General features: G+C 35.2%; 1 protein-coding gene across 1 annotated transcript; it reads left to right on the forward strand.

Moving 5' to 3' along the window:
• The first annotated feature begins 15,399 nt into the window (after positions 1-15,399).
• LOC111915996 (protein PIN-LIKES 7) lies at positions 15,400-24,295 on the forward strand. Its single transcript, XM_023911627.3, has 11 exons — positions 15,400-15,566; positions 20,424-20,687; positions 20,830-20,909; positions 21,058-21,182; positions 22,678-22,799; positions 22,912-23,127; positions 23,213-23,329; positions 23,419-23,519; positions 23,607-23,659; positions 23,733-23,918; positions 24,003-24,295. The coding sequence occupies exons 2-11, from the start codon at positions 20,553-20,555 to the stop codon at positions 24,128-24,130; spliced, it is 1,263 nt and encodes a 420-aa protein (XP_023767395.1). The 5' UTR covers positions 15,400-15,566; positions 20,424-20,552; the 3' UTR covers positions 24,131-24,295.
• Positions 24,296-24,605: the final 310 nt, after the last annotated feature.

Raw genomic sequence — 24,605 nt, forward strand, 5'->3', positions numbered from 1 at the left:
AATCTGAATTTTAGATCGGTCGATTTTTGGCCGACGGGATCTAAATGAAAGTTGTAGTACTCGTAAATACCAACGCGTGGATATAAAGAACGTTGATAATAGAGCTCGTATGCGAAAGTTATGGACGAAGCTTAGTCCCTACTTTTCGAGCACGGCGAATTCGATACAGTTTTGTAAATCTGAGATAGAATGAGAATTAGCCAACGAGGTCTAAATGAGAGTTGAAGATCTCATTAATAGGAACTCAACCGTAAAAAGACAGACAAAAACGAAGCTCGTATGCGAAAGTTATGGACGAAGCTTAGTCTCTACTTTTCGAGCGCGGCGAATTCGATACAGTTTTGTAAATCCGAGATAGAATGAGAATTAGCCAACGAGGTCTAAATGAGAGTTGAAGATTTCATTAATAGGAACTCAACGGTAAAAAGACAGACAAAAACGGAGCTCGTATGCGAAAGTTATGGACGAAGCTTAGTCTCTACTTTTCGAGCGCGGCGAATTCGATACAGATTTGTAAATCCGAGATAGAATGAGAATTAGCCAACGAGGTATAAATGAAAGTTGAAGATCTCATTAATAGGAACTCAACGGTAAAAAGACAGACAAAAACGGAGCTCGTATGCAAAAGTTACGGACGAAACTTAGAGACTACTTTACTATAAAACTCCTATAAATACAAGGGTGAACTCCTCATATTTTCTTCACACCATAAGCCTCTCTTTCTCTTTCTAACTTCTCTCTAGCCTCCCTAAGCCCCTCCCAAGTCTAGGAAACCTCCCTATCATGAGAAGAAAGCCCCGGAGCGCCCGACGACTCCGAGAAGAAAAGCTTTCGGCTTGGAAACGCTGCTCCAGCGAAGCCCGGTTTTTAATAAAAACCCTTTGTAAGTGAGTTACGCCTATACTATATTTAATATAACTCTTATTTAATTATAGTAACATTATTAGGACCTTAAAATAATTATTTGGGCTATTATTATGAGTTATGTTGAGTGTTATTTAACGCTTATATAATAGTAATAATAGCTAGACTATTAATTAGTCGCGATTAACGTTAAAACTAAACTCTAGTGGTATTAATACAAGGTTTTGGTCAAGGAAAAATTGTTTTAAGAAGTAATGAAGAGCTGTCCGAGTGCCGAGTCACCACCTTACCAGGTGAGTGCATAGTTACTTTCAGCTTACACATAGATATGAAGTATTTTATATAAATTACGTGCTATGTGTGCATATTATCTGAATACTTGCTATCTATGCTGGATGAACGTTGTTATACATGTTTTCAATGATTTAAACTGTATATGTATTTTATATCTACGAAAATGTTGGGGTAAAACATGGGTAGATGTAATAGGTGATGTGTGATAAAATGATGAGAGACCTCGATGTTGATGTTGTTGATTCTGTCATCTAGCGGAGTATGGATGACGACCACAGACTCTTCTAGACAGTCCAGTGGAACACTAGCAGGCTCGCAACCTGTAGGTGTTTGTGAATGATGTGTTCGACGGTGTACTCCATCCCCCACATGGTTTCCTTTAGGACATTTATTGTCGAGGAATCCCCTTAGCAGTAGTGTCCGTCCCGATGATGATCCTTAGGCTAGGTCCCTTATGATAGGTGTTTAGGGACGTAAAGTGAGGATAACGGGAATGGGTAATCGGGTTATTGTTGATTGATGAAATTAATAAACTTATTTATTGTGGGTTGAAAACCCTATGTGCTCACTAGGCTCCCAAGCCTGACCCACTCAGTTTCTTGTATTACAGGTAGTGGCGCATGAGCATAGGTGTGATGTTTTGGACGAGGGATTACGGATATAGGCCTGTAGATATGAAATAATGTAGTAAGGCTTATATTGTACTGTTTATGCTTTTGATCTGTACGAACATGACATCCCAAGTATTTTAATGAAATACATTTCTACAGAAATGCTTTTGATAAATCTTTATCATATTTTTGTTTTGGGACAAATTCCGCAACACTTTCATTTAAAATGTAACTCTGATTTTTAAACAAAGCATAAACAAATTGGTCTTTTATGGCCGTGATTTTTGGGGATGTCACAAGGTTCACAGAGTAGGGTCCACGGACCCACAGTGTTATAGCCTCGAGTGGCTAATATGTGTTATGTGTGGTATTTTGGGAACTCACTAAGCTTCGTGCTTACAGTGTTTTGTGTTATGTGTTTCAGGTTTCTGTCAAGATCACGGGACGACACCGGGCTCGATTGTACACACCAGAGAATGAGTCATGTTTTGAGGATACTGGTTTATTATGCAAGTGAAAATTGAGTTATGTTTTGTAATTCGATTATGAATGAGATTTTAAGAAAAGTGTTTTTAAGAATTAAACGATTATTTTTAAATGAAAAATTATTTTGAAATTTACGGTGTTACAAGTTGGTATCAGAGCCTTGGTTTGAGGGATTCGGATGCACCTTCGGGTAAATCTGGACTCAAACTGAGGATTCAAGACAATTTTTTTCAAAAAGAAATGTGTTTTTATAAAGCGAATAAGAGTTTCAAAGAGAAAGCAAAAAAGAGCAGTGTGTACAATCAGCCAGAGCCCGAACGGTGATTTCCCAAAACACCCTTATTTTGTGTTATGAGATATTTGTCATACATTTTATGAGATATTATGCATGCTAGAGATAGGCTAGGCAATTGATATTTTAGGACTAGAGTGGCCTGATTTGTGATGCCTTAGCCTAGGGTTGCTGTTATATGTGATGTGCTTTCGAGTATGTGCTGAGCGAGAGTGTCCAGCAGGAAATTTTTTTAGGGGATTTGAGTAGGGGAGTAATATGGAAGAGGTATCTATATGAGCATATGAGGAGCTTGCCAAGAGGGTAGCCAGATGCCCACGTGGGGCAGAGTTGTTAGAGTTTAGTGATATCCATCATGTATGAGGAACGCGAGTGGATAATAACCTAAGGAGGTTTTTCGTGCTAAAGGGGACGCTTCAATGCCTGAATGCTGCTTGCTTCGTGCTTTGTGGAGCTCTCAATGATGGGAGTCAGCTACTAAGTGAATATGACGATATTCAGGAGGTAGATGGCTGGCATCATTAGGAGCTCTTTAGCAGCTGATGGCAGAGAAGTGTGGGAATCTAGGAAGAGCCTAGGGAGTAACCTTAGCCAGATGAGTGCGCTGGCAGAGTAGAGAATTTTGCTGGGGAGCGAGCACGCACGATGGGATTGGTGAACGAGAAGGTCGAGCAACTACTTAGGAGCTTCGGGATAGTCCGTGTGGAAAGTATGGGTAGACGTGGCAGGTAGTATGAGCCCGTACTACTGAAAGCAGAGGACCCATACTTGATACAGGGAGTATTCTGAAGGTTCTAATGAGCGGATTGAGGAGTTATGTTATGGTTCGAGTACCATACATCGGAGTGGATTGAGGAGTGATGTTATGGTTCGAGTACCAAACATCAGAGCGGATTGAGGAGTGATGTTATGGTTCGAGTACCATACATCGGAGCGGATTGAGGAGTTATGTTATGGTTCGAGTACCATACATCGGAGCGGATTGAGGAGTGATGTTATGGTTCGAGTAACATACATCGGAGCGGATTGAGGAGTGATGTTATGGTTCGAGTACCATAAATCGGAGCGGATTGAGGAGTTATGTTATGGATCGCGTACCATGCATCAGAGCGGATTGAGGAGTGATGTTATGGTCCGAGTACCATATGTCGGAGCGGATGGAGGAGTGATGTTATGGTTCGAGTACCATACATCGGAGCAGATGGATGAGTGATGCTATGGTTCGGGTACCATACACCGGAGCATATTGAGAAGAGATGTCATGGGATGAGTACCATGGTTCGTAGTGAATGATGTTTGTGGTTCTCTGGTTATCCAGTCATGATTGATGAGGTAGAGATTGGACGCTATGGGTTTTAGGCCTGTGGGCCATGATTGAGTTCGAAGAGGCGTCCCTTGAGAGGGAGGTCGAGAGCCTTTCAAAGTATTTTGGTAAGGAGTCAGAGGGAGGGGAGAATTTCGGTCTGAGTTGAGCAATCAGTCAATAGAGGAGATGTCACCTTCTATGACCTGGGTGGTGCTATTTATGTTCGTGTGCGAAACATGAGAGGCATGATGTTTAAGTTTTGGGTTTGGGGGTAAACCCTGCAGGTTGTCATTGATGATGATTTTCCACCAGAGTATCAGGTAGCATGTGTGCCGCGAGGCAGTGATTTATCATGAGCAGATAGTCAGTTGGGACTGAGATAGTCGAGGACCATGTTACACCTATTTGAGTATAGTAGGGCGTATTGTAGTGGTATCAGTGGGGAGTCCAGTCGAGTTTATCAATGCAGTGGTTTTTCTATCTATGTTGGGTATTGAATATGGGAGTGGGTCCTTGTTCTTGGGATGATCCATGTGCCAACGTTGGTTGATGAGTCGAGGTGGGGGAGTATGATGATTTTGTGGTTCATTCTATGAGTCAGTGATGTTATTGGACAGTTGAGTTGTTTGGTATTGGATTGGTACGAGACTTGGAATGACTAGAGGCAGTCGTGACAAGAAGTTCTTGAGGATTTCATCTGAGGTTCAAAATATATGAGATCAATTGATTTCCTTAAAGGGGATTATCGTGCGTTGCGCAGCACTTTCCAGGGGCATGTGTGATTTTGCTGGTGAAAATAGTTTGTGGGATGGTTGTGTGCCAATTGGTGATGGTTCAAACCCTGAGTGGGGGAGAACCGGGTACCGTATGGAAGAAAGCAGAGATTTGTCAAGAGCGGTTATAAGTGGGGTATAGAGATCCGAGGTAAGAATTCATGATACCAGAGTTATTGGTGATCGAGGAAAGGGTCAGAGTGAGCTAATGCATGAAGTACTTGTTTGAGAAGGATGAATGTCTCCACGGCAGGTGGTCAATGGTCAGGAACCTGGTAGTGGTCAGGGTCGTTGCAAGTAGGTAGAGAATGATTGAGCAGCCAACTCCTGGGTCGGTATGCGTATTATTGCTTGGATTTTGAGCGGTAGGAAAAAGGGTTTCAAAGAATTATCAGCGTATTCCGTAGCGTTAGCGTTTTCTCGTGTTCCAATTGAGTATTTGGATACACCGAAGTTGCGTATTGGGAAAAATGAAGATCTAATTATGGGGTTCAGAGGAAATGTATTATTGTATCTATATGATGCTTGGGGCAGGAGATCAGTGGTTGTGGTAGGATCTTGTGATGTTCTGTTGGGGTGTTCCGAGGTATCCGGGTATGATATCTTGATTTCGGAGTTATTTGAGAATCTTGAGTTGAGACGACTTGTGGTGTATCAAGTATCTATGGTTCTAGTGGGAGCCTTGGGAGTTGTCATCAGGAAGGATTATTTAAGAATGTGGATTTTCTGAAGAAAGAGGTATTTTATTATGACGATTGTCGTCATAATTTATGATGCATAATTGGGGCAAGTGTGTGTAGATAACTATGATAGTCCGCGGAGCATGAGCTAGTGGACATAGTGTGGTGTGGTATGAGAATTAGATTATGGGGTAATGGGAGCGAGTGTTGTGATGCTACGGGGAGCCGTAGTATTCATTAGTCAGAGAGTGTTGTGATGCTACGGGGAGCTGTAGTATTCACTAGTCAGAGGATGTTGTGATGCTACGGGGAGCTGTAGTATTCACTGGTTAGAGGGTGTTATGATGCTACGGGGGGCCGTAGTACTCACTGGTCAGAAGCTATTGGTGATGTTGAGGAGCCGTAGTATTCTAGGCGGCAAGAGAGTGTGATGACGAAGTGTCCTCCAATCAGAGTATGATGCAGAGGAGTTTTAGGCTCGAGTAGCCTAGTATAGAGTTGTTGGAGCTTGGTGGTTAGGCGAGGGGGCGAGACGGGGGTCTCCTTCTCTCTCGGGAATTATTATATTTTGAGTTGAGTTGAGTTGTGTTTGTCGCAGCATGAGGAAATTGGGAAATGGCATTCGCGCGGGGCGTAGGGTGAGTCATGAGACCAATGTTTTATTGGGACACGAGGTTTCAACTTTGGGTCGGACCCAAACTCTCGAGTTGAGTTTGGCTTTGATAGTGGGAGGATAACGAGATGAGATTCTAGACTTCTGAGGTAAATTCTCGGATGGGAGGTATTGTTATCGTCGGATATTTTTACCTGTATAGGTCAGTACTCGGGTGTAAGAGATATTGCGAGATGCACAGGTGATGTGCGCAACTAACATCCGAGGTCGGGGTTGAGTTGATCTTCGGTTGGGTTGCAGTCCTTGTATGAGTTAATGAGAATTTCGTGACTGGTGTGCCATTGGGCTGAGATAGTTGATGCGAGGAGGAATTCAGTGAGACATTTTGGATCATGATTATGGGTAACCGTGGAGGTTTAATTTTTTTTTTGGGCCGAGGTCAGACCTCGTGTGGTGTTAAAAGAGATATGAAATTAGAGCGAAGGCTTATGAATGAGATGTTAAGGACACTTCTAAGCAACCATGGTTATGCTTCTGTGTCTGAGGGCAGAGTGTCGGGATTTTTTTCGGATGGTTTCTGATAGCAGTTTTAGAAGATGTGCCCCGATGGAGTGCGAACCCTTTTATTCGCAGGGGTGGGGTTCGTCAGTTATGGCATGATCAGTTTGGAGGAGAGATAGTCGATTGTTGGATATGGTCGTATGAGAATCAGAAAACCAGTGAGAAAGCAAGGTTGTTATTCGAGGAGCAATTATCATGGTGATCGCTCGAGTAGGTGGTCTAGAGGTGGTTCAGGCCACTAGAGTTTCCGGTTATTGGGAAAGCGTATTTCTAGCGGCGAAAGTGTTGGTTTAGACTTTGTTTTGGAGGTTCCATGTGATTTTGGATGTCTCTAGAGAAAGATATCCGGGCGGTATGAGGATCATTTCGGTGGTGCCTTTCGGGTTAATGATTTAAGTTTTGGATGGTTTAGGAGTGATTTCGGGGACGAAATCTAATTCAAGTGGGGGAAAATTGTAACATCCGGATATCCAGGTATGGGAATTTGAGTATCTTATATTGGGGAATGAGGAGACTCGACGAGTTAACGCCTCAACTCGTCAAGTAGGATCGCGTTTTGGGGACCAGTTTAATGAAGGGACTCGACGAGTCGGGTAGTTGGACTCGCCGAGTCGGCGCTGTCAAGGAAAACCCTAATTGTCCGGGTTTGGGACCTATTTAAAGGCCCTTATGGCCTTCAGTGGCGGCCACCTACACCTTTGAGAGACTCCTATTGAACCAGAGAGCTGAGAGAGTGAAGAAGAGCCATTTTGGAGCATTCTTGAGGTGGTTGTGCAATGGAGTAGTCATTTCCAGCAAAGGGAGGTCAAGGGGGGTGTCGATTCAGAGCTTCTAAGCTTGCATCTTCACCATAGAGGTACCAATTTGTTCTCCCTTTTCTGTTTTGGGTAAGATTGGTGATTTTAGGGTTTTCTAGCTTCTTTTATGGCTTGATTTGTGGAGTATAGTGTCCCATTGAGTGTAAAGCCATAGATCTGGACCCAAAGAGGTCCAGAGAGTCCCTTCCATCCTACTTTATGCATTCTATTTGGAGTTTTGATCTAGGGTTGTTATGTAATGAAGGGTTTCACCCAAATGAGCTTGTAGAACCTTGCATGAGTGCCCAAGGTTCGACCTTTTTGTGGTTATTGGCTTTAAGGGAGTTAGATCTATGGTTTGGTGAAGCAGATCTGACCTCAGAAGGTCAGATGAGGGTTGTCATGGGAGCAACTCGCCGAGTCCATAGGCAGACTCGACGAGTCGAGTCAGGGTTGCCCCACAATTCGTTGCCAAGTAACTCGACGAGTGGAGAGGGAACTCGTCGTGTCTAAGAGGTTTAAAAAGGATTTAGAGAACCCGCATGGACTCGCCGAGTCACTATTGAGTACTCGCCGAGTCTGGTCAGTGTTGACCGTTGACTTGTGTTGTCTTATGTTGACTTTGGGAGTTTTGGTCAACAGAGGTAATAGAGGCCGGGGAGGGGTAAAACGGTCTTTTACCCATTACCTGACTAGAGAGGGAAAGAGTAATCGCCGGTTAATTAGAGTTGGGACTTCGAGTATTAATTAGAGATATTTGCCTTATGTGATAGGCGGTGGCGAGTCCGAGGTTCGCATGTGCAGATAATTGCTTTCTGATTGTCAAGTGAGTCTTCTCACTAGACTTTACCTTGAGTAGGTAACCAGAGTTATGTGACAGAGTATTTGTATGCTATGTATGTTATGTGTTGTACTGCATTATTTCTATGTGATTTATGTTGTGCATGTTTACAGAGTTAGAACCGGAATGTTCACAGAGTTAGAACCGGAAGGTTCACAGAGTAGGGTCCACGGACCCACAGAGTTATAGCCTCGAGTGGCTAATATGTGTTATGTGTGGTATTTTGGGAACTCACTAAGCTTCGTGCTTACAGTGTTTTGTGTTATGTGTTTCAGGTTTCTCTAAAGATCACGGGACGGCACCGGATCGATTGTACACACCAGAGAATGAGTCATGTTTTGAGGATCCTGGTTTATTATGCAAGTGAAAATGGAGTTATGTTTTGTAATTCGATTATGAATGAGATTTTAAGAAAAGTGTTTTTAAGAATTAAACGATTATTTTTAAATCAAAAATTGTTTTGAAATTTACGGTGTTACACAAACCATCGACTCCAGCTTTGCTCGTTTACGACCTCCCTAGCGTCTAATCCTCCCACAGTCGAAAGCTTTCATGACCTCCCCAGCCTCTAATACTCCCACAGTCGGAAGCTACCTCCTCAACCTTCTTCTCCGGCGAAATATTGTGGCGACCTCCTAAACAACTTCCTCAGATTTACGTTTCCTCTTCCCGGACCTTCTCTTTCCTCCATTCTTCCGTCCTGAACTGCAGCCATGAACCGTTGCTTGAACCACGATCTGGTTTGTCGGAAAAGCTGAAATGGATCTAGTTTCACTGGATTTGAAGCTAATATATCTTAGCAGCCACCAAAACTGCCATTGTCAACCATTAGATCTAGAGAAACATGCCACCAGACAACCGCTACCATGGTAAAACCACCTTAACGCCATCAAAACCACCGTAATGTAGCCAGAACCTCTATAACGTCGTCGGAATCACCAGATGACCACCTCTTCTTTTCTTCCGGACCTACTTGTTCACCGCCTCCCATCGTCTGAGACCACCACCATCGTCTCTCCCTTCATAAACTGTCACAACGAGCTCGTTTCACAGACCACAAGATCTGGTTCCACCGGATCTACATCTGAATTTCACCAGATTTGCTTTGACCATCTGGTTCCATAGTCCTTGACTCATGGCTTTTCACATTGTAAAATTGTGTGTGGGCGATGTAATTGGTTGCTCTACTACCGTTCTGACATTCTCAACCCTGCTATGATATCATCAACAAGGGTAAAGACTTTTCAAATCATCTCCTCTCCGATCTCAGAGTGTTCCACCAATTCAATGAAAATGGGTGAGAATTTCATGGTCTCAAGCGGTGCCCTAAATCACAGCTATTCTTCTGTCTTCTACAATGTGGCACAAAAAAAGAGAAAAACACAGATGTTCAAAGAAAAAGGGTGCTAATGTTCAAGGAAGAGTGAGATATTGACTTTTCTTCTTTGTTATCTGTTCTTCTCGGTAACAAGAAAAAGCAAATTTTATACATCACCCTCCATACGTCAAGATTTCTATTGATTATTATTATTTTATTAAGTATATAATATTTAATTCATTTATAGATTTTAATACTAGGTTAAAACCCATGGAACCCACGGGTATTAATTTTAAATAAAATTTAAAATTTAATTATGTAATAAAATAATATTTCATTAATTTAGAAAACTTATGAGTTGTAATATTGCATATTTTAATAACTTTGTCATTTGTACGTGTTTAATTATACAGTAAATACTAAGTATTTAATTATAAATGGAGTTATTTAAAACCCTGATTTTTGGTGTGAAAGCACATGTAAAACGACATAAAATTAAAGTTGTAAAAAATCTTATTGTTAGAAAACATATAAAACGAAGTAAAAAATGATTTTGTAATCTAATTCCAAAGGAGGGGCTGAAATGGTTTAACAAAATCAATGTTTGAGATTTGAGCTTATTTTGTCAAGAATTTCCATAGGGGACTGTTTTGGTCAAATTAATAAAGTGGAGGGGCTTAATTGGTCGATTAGACCAAGAATTGAAATTAGAGGAAAAGGGTCATGTCTCTGTTTTCTTCAATTTGAGAAAAAGAAACAACCGATTGAAGAAAGGGCTCCAATAGAGTTCGATCGGAAAAAGAAGCAGGGGGAGGATCTCTGGGGTTTCGTTGGACCGAAGGAAGAAGAAGAACAAAGCAGCAAGCTGCTGTTGCTGTCGATTATTGGTGGGTGAAGCTGTGAGAAGGTGAGCACCTCGGATGTTCGAATGGTCCGCAAAAAAGGGAAGAAGCAGCGAGAGAGGGGAAAAGGTCTTCGGTCCTCAGTTGGTCTGAGAAGAAGAAATACGACTGAAGGTAGGAAGTGGCTCGGTGTTGGTAATCTATCGCAAATAGGGAGCAATCCATCTACCGCGACCTCCGTGTTATGGATGAGCATCGGAACTGGGTATCCGCTTTCGGAATCGGAACCGCCTCGGAACCATCGGTTCCGAAATTGGAACTGCCTTAAGTGGTTCCAGTTCCTATTTTTAATTTTACGGAACCGCTACCCGCTAGGTACCCGCCGAAAGCGGTATATATATATATATATATATATATATATATATATATATATATATATATATATATATATATATATATATATATATATATATATATATATATATATATATATATATATATATATATATATATATATATATATATATATATAGGGGAAAAGATCAAATGAGAAAACCTAAAAGGTTGAGAACATGTACATTCATTTGTGATTTCATGTATTCATTTGTGGAGAAATGATAAATTTTTACGCACAATCAACATGAATATGTTTTTTTCTCTTCAAATGAAATTAAAGACATAAAAATTTATCATTTCTCCACAGATGAATACATGGAATCACAGACGAATATACTTTGCTCTCGCGTTCTCAACCTTTTTACTGTTCTCATTTGATCCTACTCGTATATAAGAAGGAAATTTTTGGTAAGAAGGTAAGAAGTTTTTTTTCTACATATTTTTTTCGCGAACAAACAAAATGAATCATTAGATGATTTATTTATAAGATGGTTCACAAGAAAAAATTCTCAAAAAAACATCTCGATGATTCATTTATACAATGATTTCGTTGTTATTCATTAAAATTGTCATAAAAGTGAATTTTTTCTTAATTTACTTAAAAATGAATCATAAAAATGTTTTTTTGGGAATTTTTTCTTGTGAATAATCTTACAAATGAATCATCTAGTGATTCATTTCTTTTGTTCGTCAAAAAAATATGTAGAAAAAAAACTTCTTACCTTCCTACAAAAAAAAATTTATTACCGGATCTATATCCTATATATCACAATAACATACATTATACAATATCCTCATGAATAACATGATTTAAAATTCTAGAATTTTAAATAATTTGTTTTGAAACTATATAATTTTTACTTTGAAATAAAACTATCCATTTTCTTCTCCGAATTTGAAATCGATTTCCATGGAGTCTTAAAACTGAATTCCAAACAACCCTTATAATGTTTTAATGTTGAGATCATTATCATCTTTATGGTTTTGTTAATTTGATATTTGTATGAAATCGACTTATATGTTTTACTTGCATATGAACCATTCGATGAAATGCCTCAATGAAATTGTTTCAATTTCTAATTTATTTAAATTGCTTTGTCTTTAATCTTTTTGCAGGAAAGAAACATTGATTGATAAAAACTGTTTTTTATCATTTGTTTGGTTGATATAGGCTATTGATAATGACCAATGATTCCATATGGATACAATCAAGAAGGGTGATAATGGATGAGTTTTTACTGTGATAAAAACTGTTTATTATTTGTTTGTATGAAATCCCAATGTTTTTTTTAATTAATTTCTTTATTATAGCATCATATAGATCTGATTACACCATTGTATTTTGAAAAAAACTATTTAGTTATAGCAATTTCATCCAAAAAACAATGCAATTTTGATTGATATAGTTGGGTAGATTTGTCAAATATTTATGTTTGATTTGTGTTTTTGTTTTTGAGTTATGTTTAATTTTGGATTTTGTATGGTGTTTTTATAATTTTGCAAAAAATAATACAGAAAGGTAAATGGTCATTTTTATAATCCAGCACAACAATTCAGAGGCTCCAACCAAACAGTATGTTAAAAATTCAGATCTTAAAAGTTCAAACCCTCTTAGAAATTCAGACCTCTTAAAAATTCAGAACTTAAAAATTCAGATCCTGTCAAACAACCCTAACTCAGAAATATTTGTTTAACTATGGACTTCAATTCTTTGAATGCTAACTTATAGGTATAGTTTTAAATGTTTTAAAAATTCAACAAATTTAATGAATCGGGTACCCGCTAGTGGAACCGCTACCCGCCAGTTCCGATTCCAGTTCCAACATTTTAGGAACCGCCGGTTCCGGTTCCGGTTCTGGTTCCAGATAATTAAGGCGGGTACCCTACGCTCATCCCTACTCCGTGTGGTTGCTCTCTTCGTTACCAGTAGTAAACCCAAGGGGTAAGGATGAAGCAGCGAGGCTGCTCTTCTTCTACTCCTTTCAATGAGGTGCGAAGGAGAAGAAATGTTGCATCGTGGTTTCGCCGGAAATCTCCACCTCCGGTGGAGGTTATATCGACTGCAACTGACGGAGAAAGAGGATGTGCCTCTATTGTTCACCGGGAACAGCCATCTACGATGGTGTTTGGCTTGCTTCAATAAATAGCAAAGGGGCTGTTGCCTCCTCAATTTACAGGAAAAAAATAACAACTTGTGGGGTGTTGCTTGACAGTTCACGAAGCAGAAAAACAAAAGAGGCAGGAGAGATAGTTTGGCTGTTTGTTTTGGTTGAATACAGGTGAAGGATTTCTTCTAATATGGCTGATTATTTGTGTTTCTAATATGTGTGTACTTTTGATTGATAATTGAAGCAATAACTTAACAAGATCTTATGCTGATTTTTAAGTGTGAGGGAAGCTTTTGAGTGTAAAATTGTATATTATATGATCTTCTCCCCTTTGAGTAGATTATACATGATTTGATTGTATTCCTTTATGTAGTTTTGTTTTGACAGGGTTTGTAGAGGCTGCAGCTCTTCCATATCTTGGTCTTCAAATTGGAGAAGGAAGTCTTGATGAGAAGGCATAAATACTCTTTTTTGATCAGGCGTATGACTTCTTAATTTTATTTTACTATTAGATTGTTGAATTAACTTCTTTCTTAATAGATTAAGTTGTCTTGTTTCTTTATGTTTTTCAGCTTCACAACAATTGTTTTACTTGCAACACTTTATAGTGTCACTAAAAGAAGTGGACAAAAAGACTTGTATAGCTATGGTAATTAATTAATTATCATTTTATCAGTCATAACTCAAACTCATAACTCAAAAAATACTATTTCTTTTTGTTACAAACTTATGGACATTTTATCAAATTAATTTTCCAGATTGGAGGAATCCTTTTGATTTTAAAAAAGGATGGCTTTTGTGGGTTGGAATAGGTCTTGTTGGAGCCTTGATTACTATCTCACTTACTGGAGTTGTCATGGCCTTTTTTAGTGGTGAGCCACCTCAAAGAGAGGTCAGTCAATCTATATATTAAAGAATTAAAAAACTCATTTATAAATTTAAAATTTTAAATATTTTTTAAAATAGGGCGTCTACAAATAGACAATTTCTGTATATGCTGATGCTTTCATTATTATTCAAAATGCAAATATTTTTAGTTTATTAATATGAAAGTGTATAGTTTTTTATTTTCTTAATTGTTTCTATCTATAGGATATGACATATGATTTATTTTTAAAGTACATTGCTATAACCGACAGGAAGGAGGGGGAACATGCAAATTTACGAATTTGCCCTCCTTCTGATAAGTTTATTAATAGGAATTAATGTCAAAATACTTTCCATACCTTGAATCTCGGTTAAATATATAATACAATACAATCACCTAATGTACATAAATAAAGACACAAACTGGAAATTAAAATATAATGTAATAGTATAAATTTCCCAAAATAAAGATACAAACATGTTAAAAATTAAAAAATCAAAGTAATCTTATAAAAATTAAAATTGCAGCATTAATTATATGAAAATGAAATTAGTCTATCATCAATAAAACATATGATTTATTTTTAAAGGACATTGCTATGAAGGTTTCAAAATACTTTCCAGACTAAAGAAATTTGAATAGACACATACGAAAAGTTATGAATTGTAAAGTACATTGGTATAAACGTTTCAAAATACTTTCCAGACTAACAACCTCTTTTGAATCAAAACATACAACCAATTTGCATATTTATTGAATCCTATATGTTAAAAAATTGTAAAATTAAAAAACTAATGCTCTATCATCTGCAACTAAACCATTTATAAATTCAAACATATTCATTTTCAATCAGAGCTGGATTTTACTGTCTTAATAATCCTATGGAACTTTGATAAAATTAAGAGTTAGAAATGATAATAACCGGACGTTACAGATAAAGCTCTGTATCGCCGCTAATAACTTTGCTGGTAATGACCTTATTTCTTGTGGTGAAAGATAATCCGTGTCTAATCTTGTAAACTTTAGTGACCTATAAAGTATGGACAATATCTCAATTATCTCTCGCCAAACCGTAGCTAGTTAGCTAGGAATCTCCAACTAATGTTAGTTGAAGATGAAGATCTGTCGCAGTAGATACGGATATATTTCGTCGCTTGTGTGGAATTCTCTTTTTGGTAGTGTAAGCATGTTACTACATCCGGTAAACATTCTACTATTAATCATCTTTCATAATCGATCTTCAATCATATGTTCACTAAAGAGTAAATAAATATTGTACATGTGCAATCTAATTAGTCATCGACCTGAGTTAAAGCATTCAGTTTGAAGAAGTGGTCCTAAAGTAATGCGCCATGTGTAATTATATGAATGTATATCAATCAACCTACAAGCATTAATCACTGCAATAATTCTCCAAATTTGTTTCATTTTACGTACAAATTCCAAATTTAGGACAATAATGCCATGGTAGGGACTTCATCATCATGAAAGGTGGTGAACTTACTTCCTCCTCGGTTCCGGCAACCACGTCACCACCACATGCATCCATCATCATCTTCTTATATGCCACATATTTAACAATAATTGTAGACCAAATATGACATATGTAAAGAAAAAAAATCTAGTAAGTCGTTTTCGAATTCATCTTGGTCTACTATTCTACTCAATTATGTCCCTTGTATCTGTACATATATGAATTATCGCTCTTTGTCATGTGCAATAATTTATCTAAATTCGTCCTATTGTGGTGGCGGTTGATATCCGAAATCCACACATACAAACTCCACACACATCACTACTAACACCTCATCCACCTACTTAACTGCCATCATCGCCTTCACATGCACATCGATCTGTGAGTTTGTGTCTATGGAGTATTCACACTGCTCTAGCTAGCACATAGCGTTCACATCCAGGTTCTCTCTCTCTCTCTCTCTCTCTCTCTCTCTCTCTCTCTCTCACACACACACACACACACACGTGTAGGATAATATGAACAAAAGGGAATGGAGATAAACATGAGGAAAATGTTTTAAGGCATTTCTTTTTGCTATATGTATGCTGCATGCGTTGGAATTTCGTATCCGGTGAAGGTAATGATCACAAAGTTCGAAGAACGGAAGAATCGTTTTTGTTTCTTCTGAAAGCAACTGCAAAAAAAACATACTTATAACACGTACATTGATACACTCTGCAACGAAACGGAGCTATGGCCCCTTCGTTTTTCACTTGGGTTTGTTTGATGTTATTCATTTGGTTTTATAAACGCTGTAAACGAATATTTTAAATGATTTTTAAACCTTATATTTCTAATATTCTAACTCTGTTTATAGAATTTGAAGTTTTGAATCCTGTTTTATCCTTATTTTTTTTATGAATTTATTATGTGTTTGTTTTATTTACCTATCATTATATATAAGGTCAATTTGGTTAATTTATTATGTGTTTGTTTTATTTACCTATCATTATATATAAGGTCAATTTGGTTAAGCGTCTATATATGTTAACTGAGCAATTGAAATCAGTTTGATTTGGTTTGACAGCCGATTAGATGAACAGATTAACGGTTCCAGCCAAAACAGAGTTAAGTTGAAATAACAATCAATAAGGTCATATCTTTATAGTAATTATGTTTTTTAAAAGGTTATAAACTATTTCGAGAATAACGTTTGGTATTTGTTATATTTGAAGTAGCGTTTATGGTCGTTGACTTGATTTTAATATATTTTAAGTGTTATATGTTTTAAAACCTATGATATAGTATTTTATAAAATAACTTTAGTATATCATTATCAATATTCATCAAACAAATCTTTCACAGTGCATCATTTACACTCGTCTATATGACCATAACTAAAAGCCAATCCATCCACTTTTGTTTTCATTTTATATATTAAGAAAATGCTTGCCAAAATACATATTGGTCGTGCAAGACGCCAACTTTATTTATATTACAGAAAACAAATACAATAAATGATATCCAAAATAAAGTCATAATCCCCACCATCCGTATTATTGCCTCTTGTGGGTCCTTAACGAGACATAGATTCCGAGTTGCCTGAACGACTCAATCGATGTGGCCGGTGGCCCTTTGATGGGTCCTCAACAAGGCGAGTATAACTCGACCAATGTAGACCAGATTTTTCTCTAATTACTTTTTCTTTTAGGTCAGAGAGTATCTTCATATTTTTTTTCTACTATCTTTGCTGTTTATTTTAGATGAAATGTCACTTTGTAGAAAGAAAAATATGAAAAAAAAAACTAGGAGAATATTTAATTTCTCTTTGAGTTATTCTCGTACTAACATAAAGAATGAAATCGTATGGCTAAGATCCGATATTCTCGTGGTTTATCTTACATAGTGAGGACCCATTTAAACTGTTTTAAACAGAATTTTGCATAATAATGAACTCTAATTTTGTAAATTTAGTCGATCAAATATAATATACTATGATTAGAAAAAGCATGACATCATAGTTGCAAACATGCAACAACACAAACAAAAATCTCATTATGTATGCAAATCATACTTCCATTCAAGGCTCATGAATGGACAGAATGATGCAAAATAAGGGGAGGAGGAGGTTATAGCCGTATAAAAACAATAATATGCATATAATAACAACGTTATTCTGTATGCAATTAGAACGTTTTTAAATCAATCATTTTATAAAAATAAATTAATAAGTTTGTATTTTAATTAAATTATAACATATTAAAATTAATTAAGAATTTCCTAAAATTTACAATAATGATTGTAGTTAGCTTTTTATAGATATAAAAATATTTTTTTATCAAGTTTTCTCTGAAAAGAAAAATAAACATAATTTATGATTAATTATTTCATATGAATATTTGTCGTCATATATGAATAAAAAAACATTTGTAATAATGAATTTATATGGTTGTAATTCTAAATGAATACAAGATAATTTATGAATTTTTTTAATCAAATTATTAACATAAATGAATAAAACACATTCCTTAAGTAACTTTTCCATTCATAAATGAATAACATAAAACATAAAATATGATAATCATAAATGAATATAACACAAAAAACAATTATAATTCAATAATTAATTATTATTCAATAAACATAAATGAATACGTTTAGAGGAAACTTGATTCTTTTCTCGACGTTGTCAAAATAAATATGAATAACATTTAGAAAACAGAAAGACAGAAAAATTGAGCATATATACATTTAATCATAAATGAATACATAAGAACAACATAGAAATTACAACAAAGTAAGACACCTTGTCCACCACCCTTTCACCGATGAATAATATAATACAAATTATATAAAAAATCCAAGATAGCTGCAATCATAAATGAATAAAGGCGTTAATTTCATTGACTTTGACATCCATATATGCAAAGAAAATTACAATCATAATTCATAAACATAAAAGAAAGTCATCATTCCTTTCAATGTCTGAAAACATAACTTCCACTTCAAATTACACTTCTATATCATGTTACCAAAAACTTAATATCATGAAAATAGCTAGGAATTAAAAACGATTTGCCAATGTTCCCCACATAATTTATCTATTATGCTTAAATCAACATAGCAATGAATTAACAAAAACGAAATATGTACCTTTAAACTATAAACTTAAGGTGTGTGTATATATATATATATATATATATATATATATATATATATATATATATATATATATATATATATATATATATATATATATATATATAGGGTTAGGTTATTTTGTTTTTACTATCTATTGTGTGCATGTATGATTGATTCTGGACCAATCATTTTAGTTATTTTAAAAAAGTAATTAATATATCTTCAACATGAAATATGCATTAATTACTTTCTTAAAATAACTAAAATGATTGGTACATAATCAATCATACATGCACACAATAGATAGTGAAAACATTTGAACCTAAGTCTATATATATATATATATATATATATATATATATATATATATATATATATATAACTTTCACAATACATTACTTATGAATAAAAAAATGGACACGTATCATTTAATTATTGGTTCCAGCATATGTTGTATCTTTATTTGTTTTCAATATATATATATATACATATATATATATATATATATATATATATATATATATATATATATATGTATGTATGTATGTATAAAGAAAATTATTTTTAGAAAACAATACAATGATTAGCTAATAAATGATTAACTATAATGTAGTTGTTGCCTATCTAAACTGGTGTGTATTTCTTGAAAAACTAGATTGATGTGTGAAAAAATATCCTTAGGTCAGAGGAAGTGGTAACACTCTTAGCATCTTGTCATGTCACTTTTGTTAGTGTCACAACATTTTTTTTGTCTTAACACTTAATTATTAGCATTTCATAGGGAGTGGTAACACTCTTAGCAATTTATTTTTTTTTCAAATTTAATTAATTATATTTTTTTTAATACACAAACATTTAATATTACAAAAATTCTATTTTTCTAAATACAAACACTTAATATTTAAATAAAAAATGTTACACTAATTTAAAACATAATACTAAATAAGAAGGATTCTGTTTTTGGACAGAAAATAACAAATTGCTTAAACTTTGGGATAAAAAATACTAAACTATCGAAACTTTGGGGACCAAATATGTAAATTCTTTATCTTCTTCCCCAATTCTCTTCCCGCAACAAGTTTTGGCAACAAAAATTGAAGCTTCGACACCTCTCATTTGCCAAGAATGGAGGGATTTTTTTTATGAATTTGCCAAAATTTTAAATGGGATCATCAATCACTGCAAGCCAAATTCTCTCCCTCTTCTCACTATACTCCTAGCGACTCACCGGTAGCGAGCTCCATAGCGTGCGTTAGGGGCCGGTGTGTAGCGTACTTAGCAAGCTCCTTGCGAGCGTTCTTAGGGGGCCGACTCCTTTCAGCCTTAATTTAATAATATTAAATGGGAACTGATTCGTATACAATAAAATTTTTCAATACACAACAATTTGTGCTTTAAAATACTGTATTGTACAACTCCATAAAACATGAATTTTTATGTATGGATAAAAATTATTATGTACGATATTAAATAGTCGGTCATATATTAGATATTATGATTACAAAAAAGTATGACACAATAGTTGCAAACAACAATACCTAAAAACTCATAATAAATGGCGTAATGAGGATGTAGACGTGTTCCATTTAAAGGTAGAAACATCGATTAATATTTTGGAGATCGATGTAATGAATTTATGATTTTTGTATTCGGTATCATATCCAATAATGTTATACCATATGTTTACCATAGTATCATCGTTGTTTAAAGATTTTTTTGGACACGAGTATGATTAAGGGGTATGTTTTAATCGTTTTAAAATAATAATAATAATAATATTCATAAAAAAATTTTAAATGCTACAAAGAATCAAATGTGTGTTTTTTTAACCAAGAATAAGAAGTATATATAAACCAGCTTCAAAAATTGCATCCTTGTTAAATCTCTTGTCAAGAAAATTATAAGACCACGAACAATCATATCGATTATCGTTTAAATAATCATGCTATAGAACCTAGAAGCAGAATTCACATGTTCCACTTCAGTTTGGAGAGTTCATGTTAACCTTCGTTGAGGAATGGAGGGAGAGAAATGGTGTTTTGGTCCTTCATTAAGTGTTTTGTATCATTTTGTCCATTTAGTGTTTCTTTAAATTTTCAAGTCACTCTCTTATTATTTTGTTTGAAATCTTCATGAATTTAACCTCACTTTGGCTTCATGGTCCAACGTTTTCCAGGATCTTTCTTTGATTTGCAACACCCTTGTATAATAAAATAAAAGAAAAAGGTAGACACAAAGAAAGGAGAAATAAAAAAAAAGTTGCATCAGAAACCTTTTTAGAACCATCATTTTTAGAGGGAGAGAAATGGGGTTTTGGTCGTTGTTTGAGGTGGCATCAATGCCGATTTTGGAGGTATTGCTAGTGAGTGTAATTGGAGCAATCATGGCTACCGATTACTTCAATGTTCTCTCTGGTGATGCCCGCAAGTCACTAAATAAGGTGAGTGCCCGAAAACTTTGACATTTTAAAACTACTACTTCCTACCGATCAAATAAACAATCTGAGTCTGTATTATTTTACTTGTTATTTGTTGTTTTAAAGTTTCAACCAATCAGTTTAATAGAATGTAACGTTTTTGCAGATTGTTTTCGTGGCATTTACTCCCTCACTTATCTTTGCTAGTCTTGCAAAAACCGTCAACCTTGAAGACATTATCTCCTGGTAAGAACTTATTTGGTTGTGCATATGTGTGTGTGCGCGCACACACACACATAAGATGATTTGATGTCATTAATATTCATTTTACACGACAAATATACTAATTAATACCCGTTATCGTGATAACATAATAATATCTCAAATTATGTAGGTGGTTTATGCCAGTAAATATTGGAATGACATTTATTGTTGGAGGGACATTGGGGTGGATAGCAGCGAAACTAATTAAACCAAAACCACACTTGGAGGGCCTATTGATTGCTATGTGCTCTACAGGTACTTATATTTGTTATTTGTTTATCTATATATCTGAAGGAAGATTTTAAGAAAACCTTTTTTATTGAGATTTTCTAATATGTATCCTAAAAATACATATAAGAACTATGAGATTTTCTAATATGTGTTTTAAGGACACAAAAAAAATATTAATTGAACTATTAATTATAATAAACATTATCATAATTAAATGTGATAAACATTAATTATATATAATATTACCAGTTCAATGTAAATCCATTAACTATAAATAATCTTATTTGTAATTAATATTTAATCTAATATAATTAGTGTAGTATTACTCATAATTATCACTTCAATTAATGCTTCTTATACCTTTAGGCACATATTTTGTACCAAAGAGAGTGGATGTCCTCCCCTTTCTTTAATTTGTGATTTCAAAACTCTACTGTGTACTATTTCTTTCTTCAGGCTCTAGTCTAGTTACTTATTAGACGGATGTTTCGCTTTTTATAATATATTTGTCATTTCCAAAAAAAAATCTTTTTGATTTTATCAATTTTGTTAAAAGTGATTACCTATTTTTTAAAGTTTGTATAAAAAACAATTTTTGAAAAAAGTACCTTTGTCTGCAATATGTTCTCTTTATTATCATCCATATATCCTTTATGAAATTACCTACCATTTTTGTTGATGGCTTATCCATGACGAGAGAGACTTACTTACATTTACGTTGCCCATGAGTGTCTATACATGTCCATCGTAAGAAACTTGTGTTTTGTACCTTGTGTTAAGAGGACTCGCGTAATAAGCAATAAATTACAACCCCATTTCCTACGAAATGGATATGTAGTGGGATTAGGAGATTGACATGTAACTCATCGGCGAACATCACTTCAAAGGATTATTAGTAACAACAACAACAAAATATTAATTAAACATCAATGTCAACAATTATCTACATAACAACATTCGATCCGGGACATTCGAAAGACAAAATATTTTAATTAGTCTAAAGTTGGAAGCCACCAAGCCAACCAACCCACTAAAGGTCAGATCATAGGTTAAATTCACACCATAACATGTATAATCTATGCCACATACTGTATTATGTCGTTGATTCGCTCCCATTGCCCTCCACTACAAATAATGTCTCGAAAAAACTAATTATATGAACTCATTTCGAATAACAAAATGGTATATTGAGATAAGATAAATAGTAAGACCCTAAACCTACATATATATATATATATATATATATATATATATATATATATATATATATATATATATATATGTATATATATATATAAATTCATGTATGACATATGAATATGAAATTAAGGACTTCCTGAAATGTACCTTATGTCGATCCAAAATTCCATATTTAGATCACTTTATGTTCCGTCTCACTGATTTCTAGATAGTTGACAATGCGGTTTTTCAGAATAAATAATCATTTTTAAATCACAATTTTGTTTCCTCGTTTCCTCAGAAGTATAAGGGTTTTTTTTATTGTTTTTTTACACGTTAGGAAACTTGGGAAATATTCTACTGATAATTGTCCCTGCAATCTGCACGGAGGCTGGAAGCCCATTTGGGGAACATAGTATCTGCAAGTCAAAGGGATTTGCATATTCATCCTTCTCCCTTGCGGTGAGTTGGCTTTTAATTTGCTCATATAATTTAACAATTATATTGTTTTCATATTGTGATGGTGTTTATTTTTTCACCATTATTGGATCCTAATTTAAAACTTATGATACAGTTGGGCAGTTTCTACATTTGGACATACACTTTCCAATTGATAAAAAACTCAAGTTTAAGGTATTTGAAAGATGTTGAAGACCAATCACAACAGGAACCCAACAAAGACATGAATGAAAATGAAAAAACATGTCTTCTAAGTGTAGAAAGCCAAGAATATATTGATTTAGTTGTTCCTTTATCATACCCGACTAGTGATAAAAAACAAATCCAACTTGTAAGCCTGTACAATTCATGTAACTTATACATTGATAGTTATATTATATTATACAGTTAATCTCATTGTCCATAGATATGTCCAGGCTATACACGAAGGATCTCTAAGCAATGATGATAAAAAAGAAGAATCCTCATGTAAACTAGTAGAAATACTCCACAAATTCTTGGAGGAACTGTTGTCTCCTCCAAACATTGGTTCTGTAAGTGTTATAAATTAAGCATCCACTTACTATGCACTAATATTCTTGACACATATAATAGTCTAATAATCATATATATATGTCCTCAGATTTTAGGAATGATTTTTGGGGCGACCCCATGGCTGAAAAAGCTTGTGATGGGGGTTGATTCTCCTTTACGAGTTATCCAAGATTCTGTCACACTACTTGGGTATGTTTATCCGATTATAGTTTTTTTAAGAAGCAATGTTTTGGATTTGAATCTATCTTAACAACATTTACGTACTTTGTTATATAGGGATGGAACCTTACCTTGTATCACTCTTATACTAGGAGGCAACCTAATACAAGGTAAAACCTAAACAACCATAGAAACTCTTGGTCACTTATAATTATTTTATATTCTTGACAAAACTGATTACAGGTTTAAAGAGAGCAAGCATCAGACCTAATATCATCATCACAATCATCTGTATACGATATGTTATTTCTCCCATTGTTGGAATCCTTGTGATCAAAGCAGCTGATAGTCTAGAACTACTTCCTGCAGACCCTCTCTTTAGTTTCCTACTATTGATTCAGTACACCCTGCCACCTGCCATGAACATCAGTAAGTAATTCTTGTCTTATTTTAAATTAAAATGAATGAATGAACTGGGATAGAGAATTAAGATTATAAATGATTTGGATGCAGGTACAATGACACAATTGTTCAATGTGGGGCAAGAGGAATGTTCAGTGCTTATGATGTGGACTTACTTAGTAGCCACATTCGCACTTACCGGATGGGCGACTGTGTTCATGTGGATCTTGACATCATGATGCTTTGTTTGTGTTTGCATATATTATGTGCTATTGTTGTGTATATCTTTATATAAGTTTGTATGTATAGTGTTTCCAAAAACACATTTGTATATCCTTGTATAAGTTTGTATTTGTAAATGTGGAGTTTTGCTAATAGTGAAGTTAAGAGTTTTATTGAGGTTACTTGAGTTAGCAGTCAAGTGGGGATACTATGTGCTTGTTCTTAAAAAAAATATCAAGCATTAGGTCACATTTCCTTTTACAATCTTATTAACATACACATAAAAGTAACCCACAAGACTGAATAAATACACACATCAACATATGTTGATAACCCAAGTAGCAAACACATATACCGAGGAAGATGTGGAAGAATCAAGCGATCCAATAAGATTGTAAGGTGGCGTATAGGCTGGAGTTTGCTACTTGGAGTCGTTCAGCCCTGGAAAGGTGTCATCCGGTTCAAGAAGCGGGGCAAGTTGGGCCCCATGTA

Source organism: Lactuca sativa, chromosome 2 (genome assembly GCF_002870075.4).
Source record: "Lactuca sativa cultivar Salinas chromosome 2, Lsat_Salinas_v11, whole genome shotgun sequence".
Lineage (NCBI taxonomy): Eukaryota > Viridiplantae > Streptophyta > Magnoliopsida > Asterales > Asteraceae > Lactuca > Lactuca sativa.

Excerpts from the sequence above, each read along its gene's own strand:
- LOC111915996 (XM_023911627.3), top strand. The coding sequence starts at position 20,553 with ATGGGGTTTTGGTCGTTGTTTGAGGTGGCATCAATGCCGATTTTGGAG. Across the intron at positions 23,330-23,418 it reads CTCCTCCAAACATTGGTTCT|ATTTTAGGAATGATTTTTGG; the intron begins GTAAGTGTTATA and ends ATATGTCCTCAG. Across the intron at positions 23,919-24,002 it reads GCCACCTGCCATGAACATCA|GTACAATGACACAATTGTTC; the intron begins GTAAGTAATTCT and ends ATTTGGATGCAG.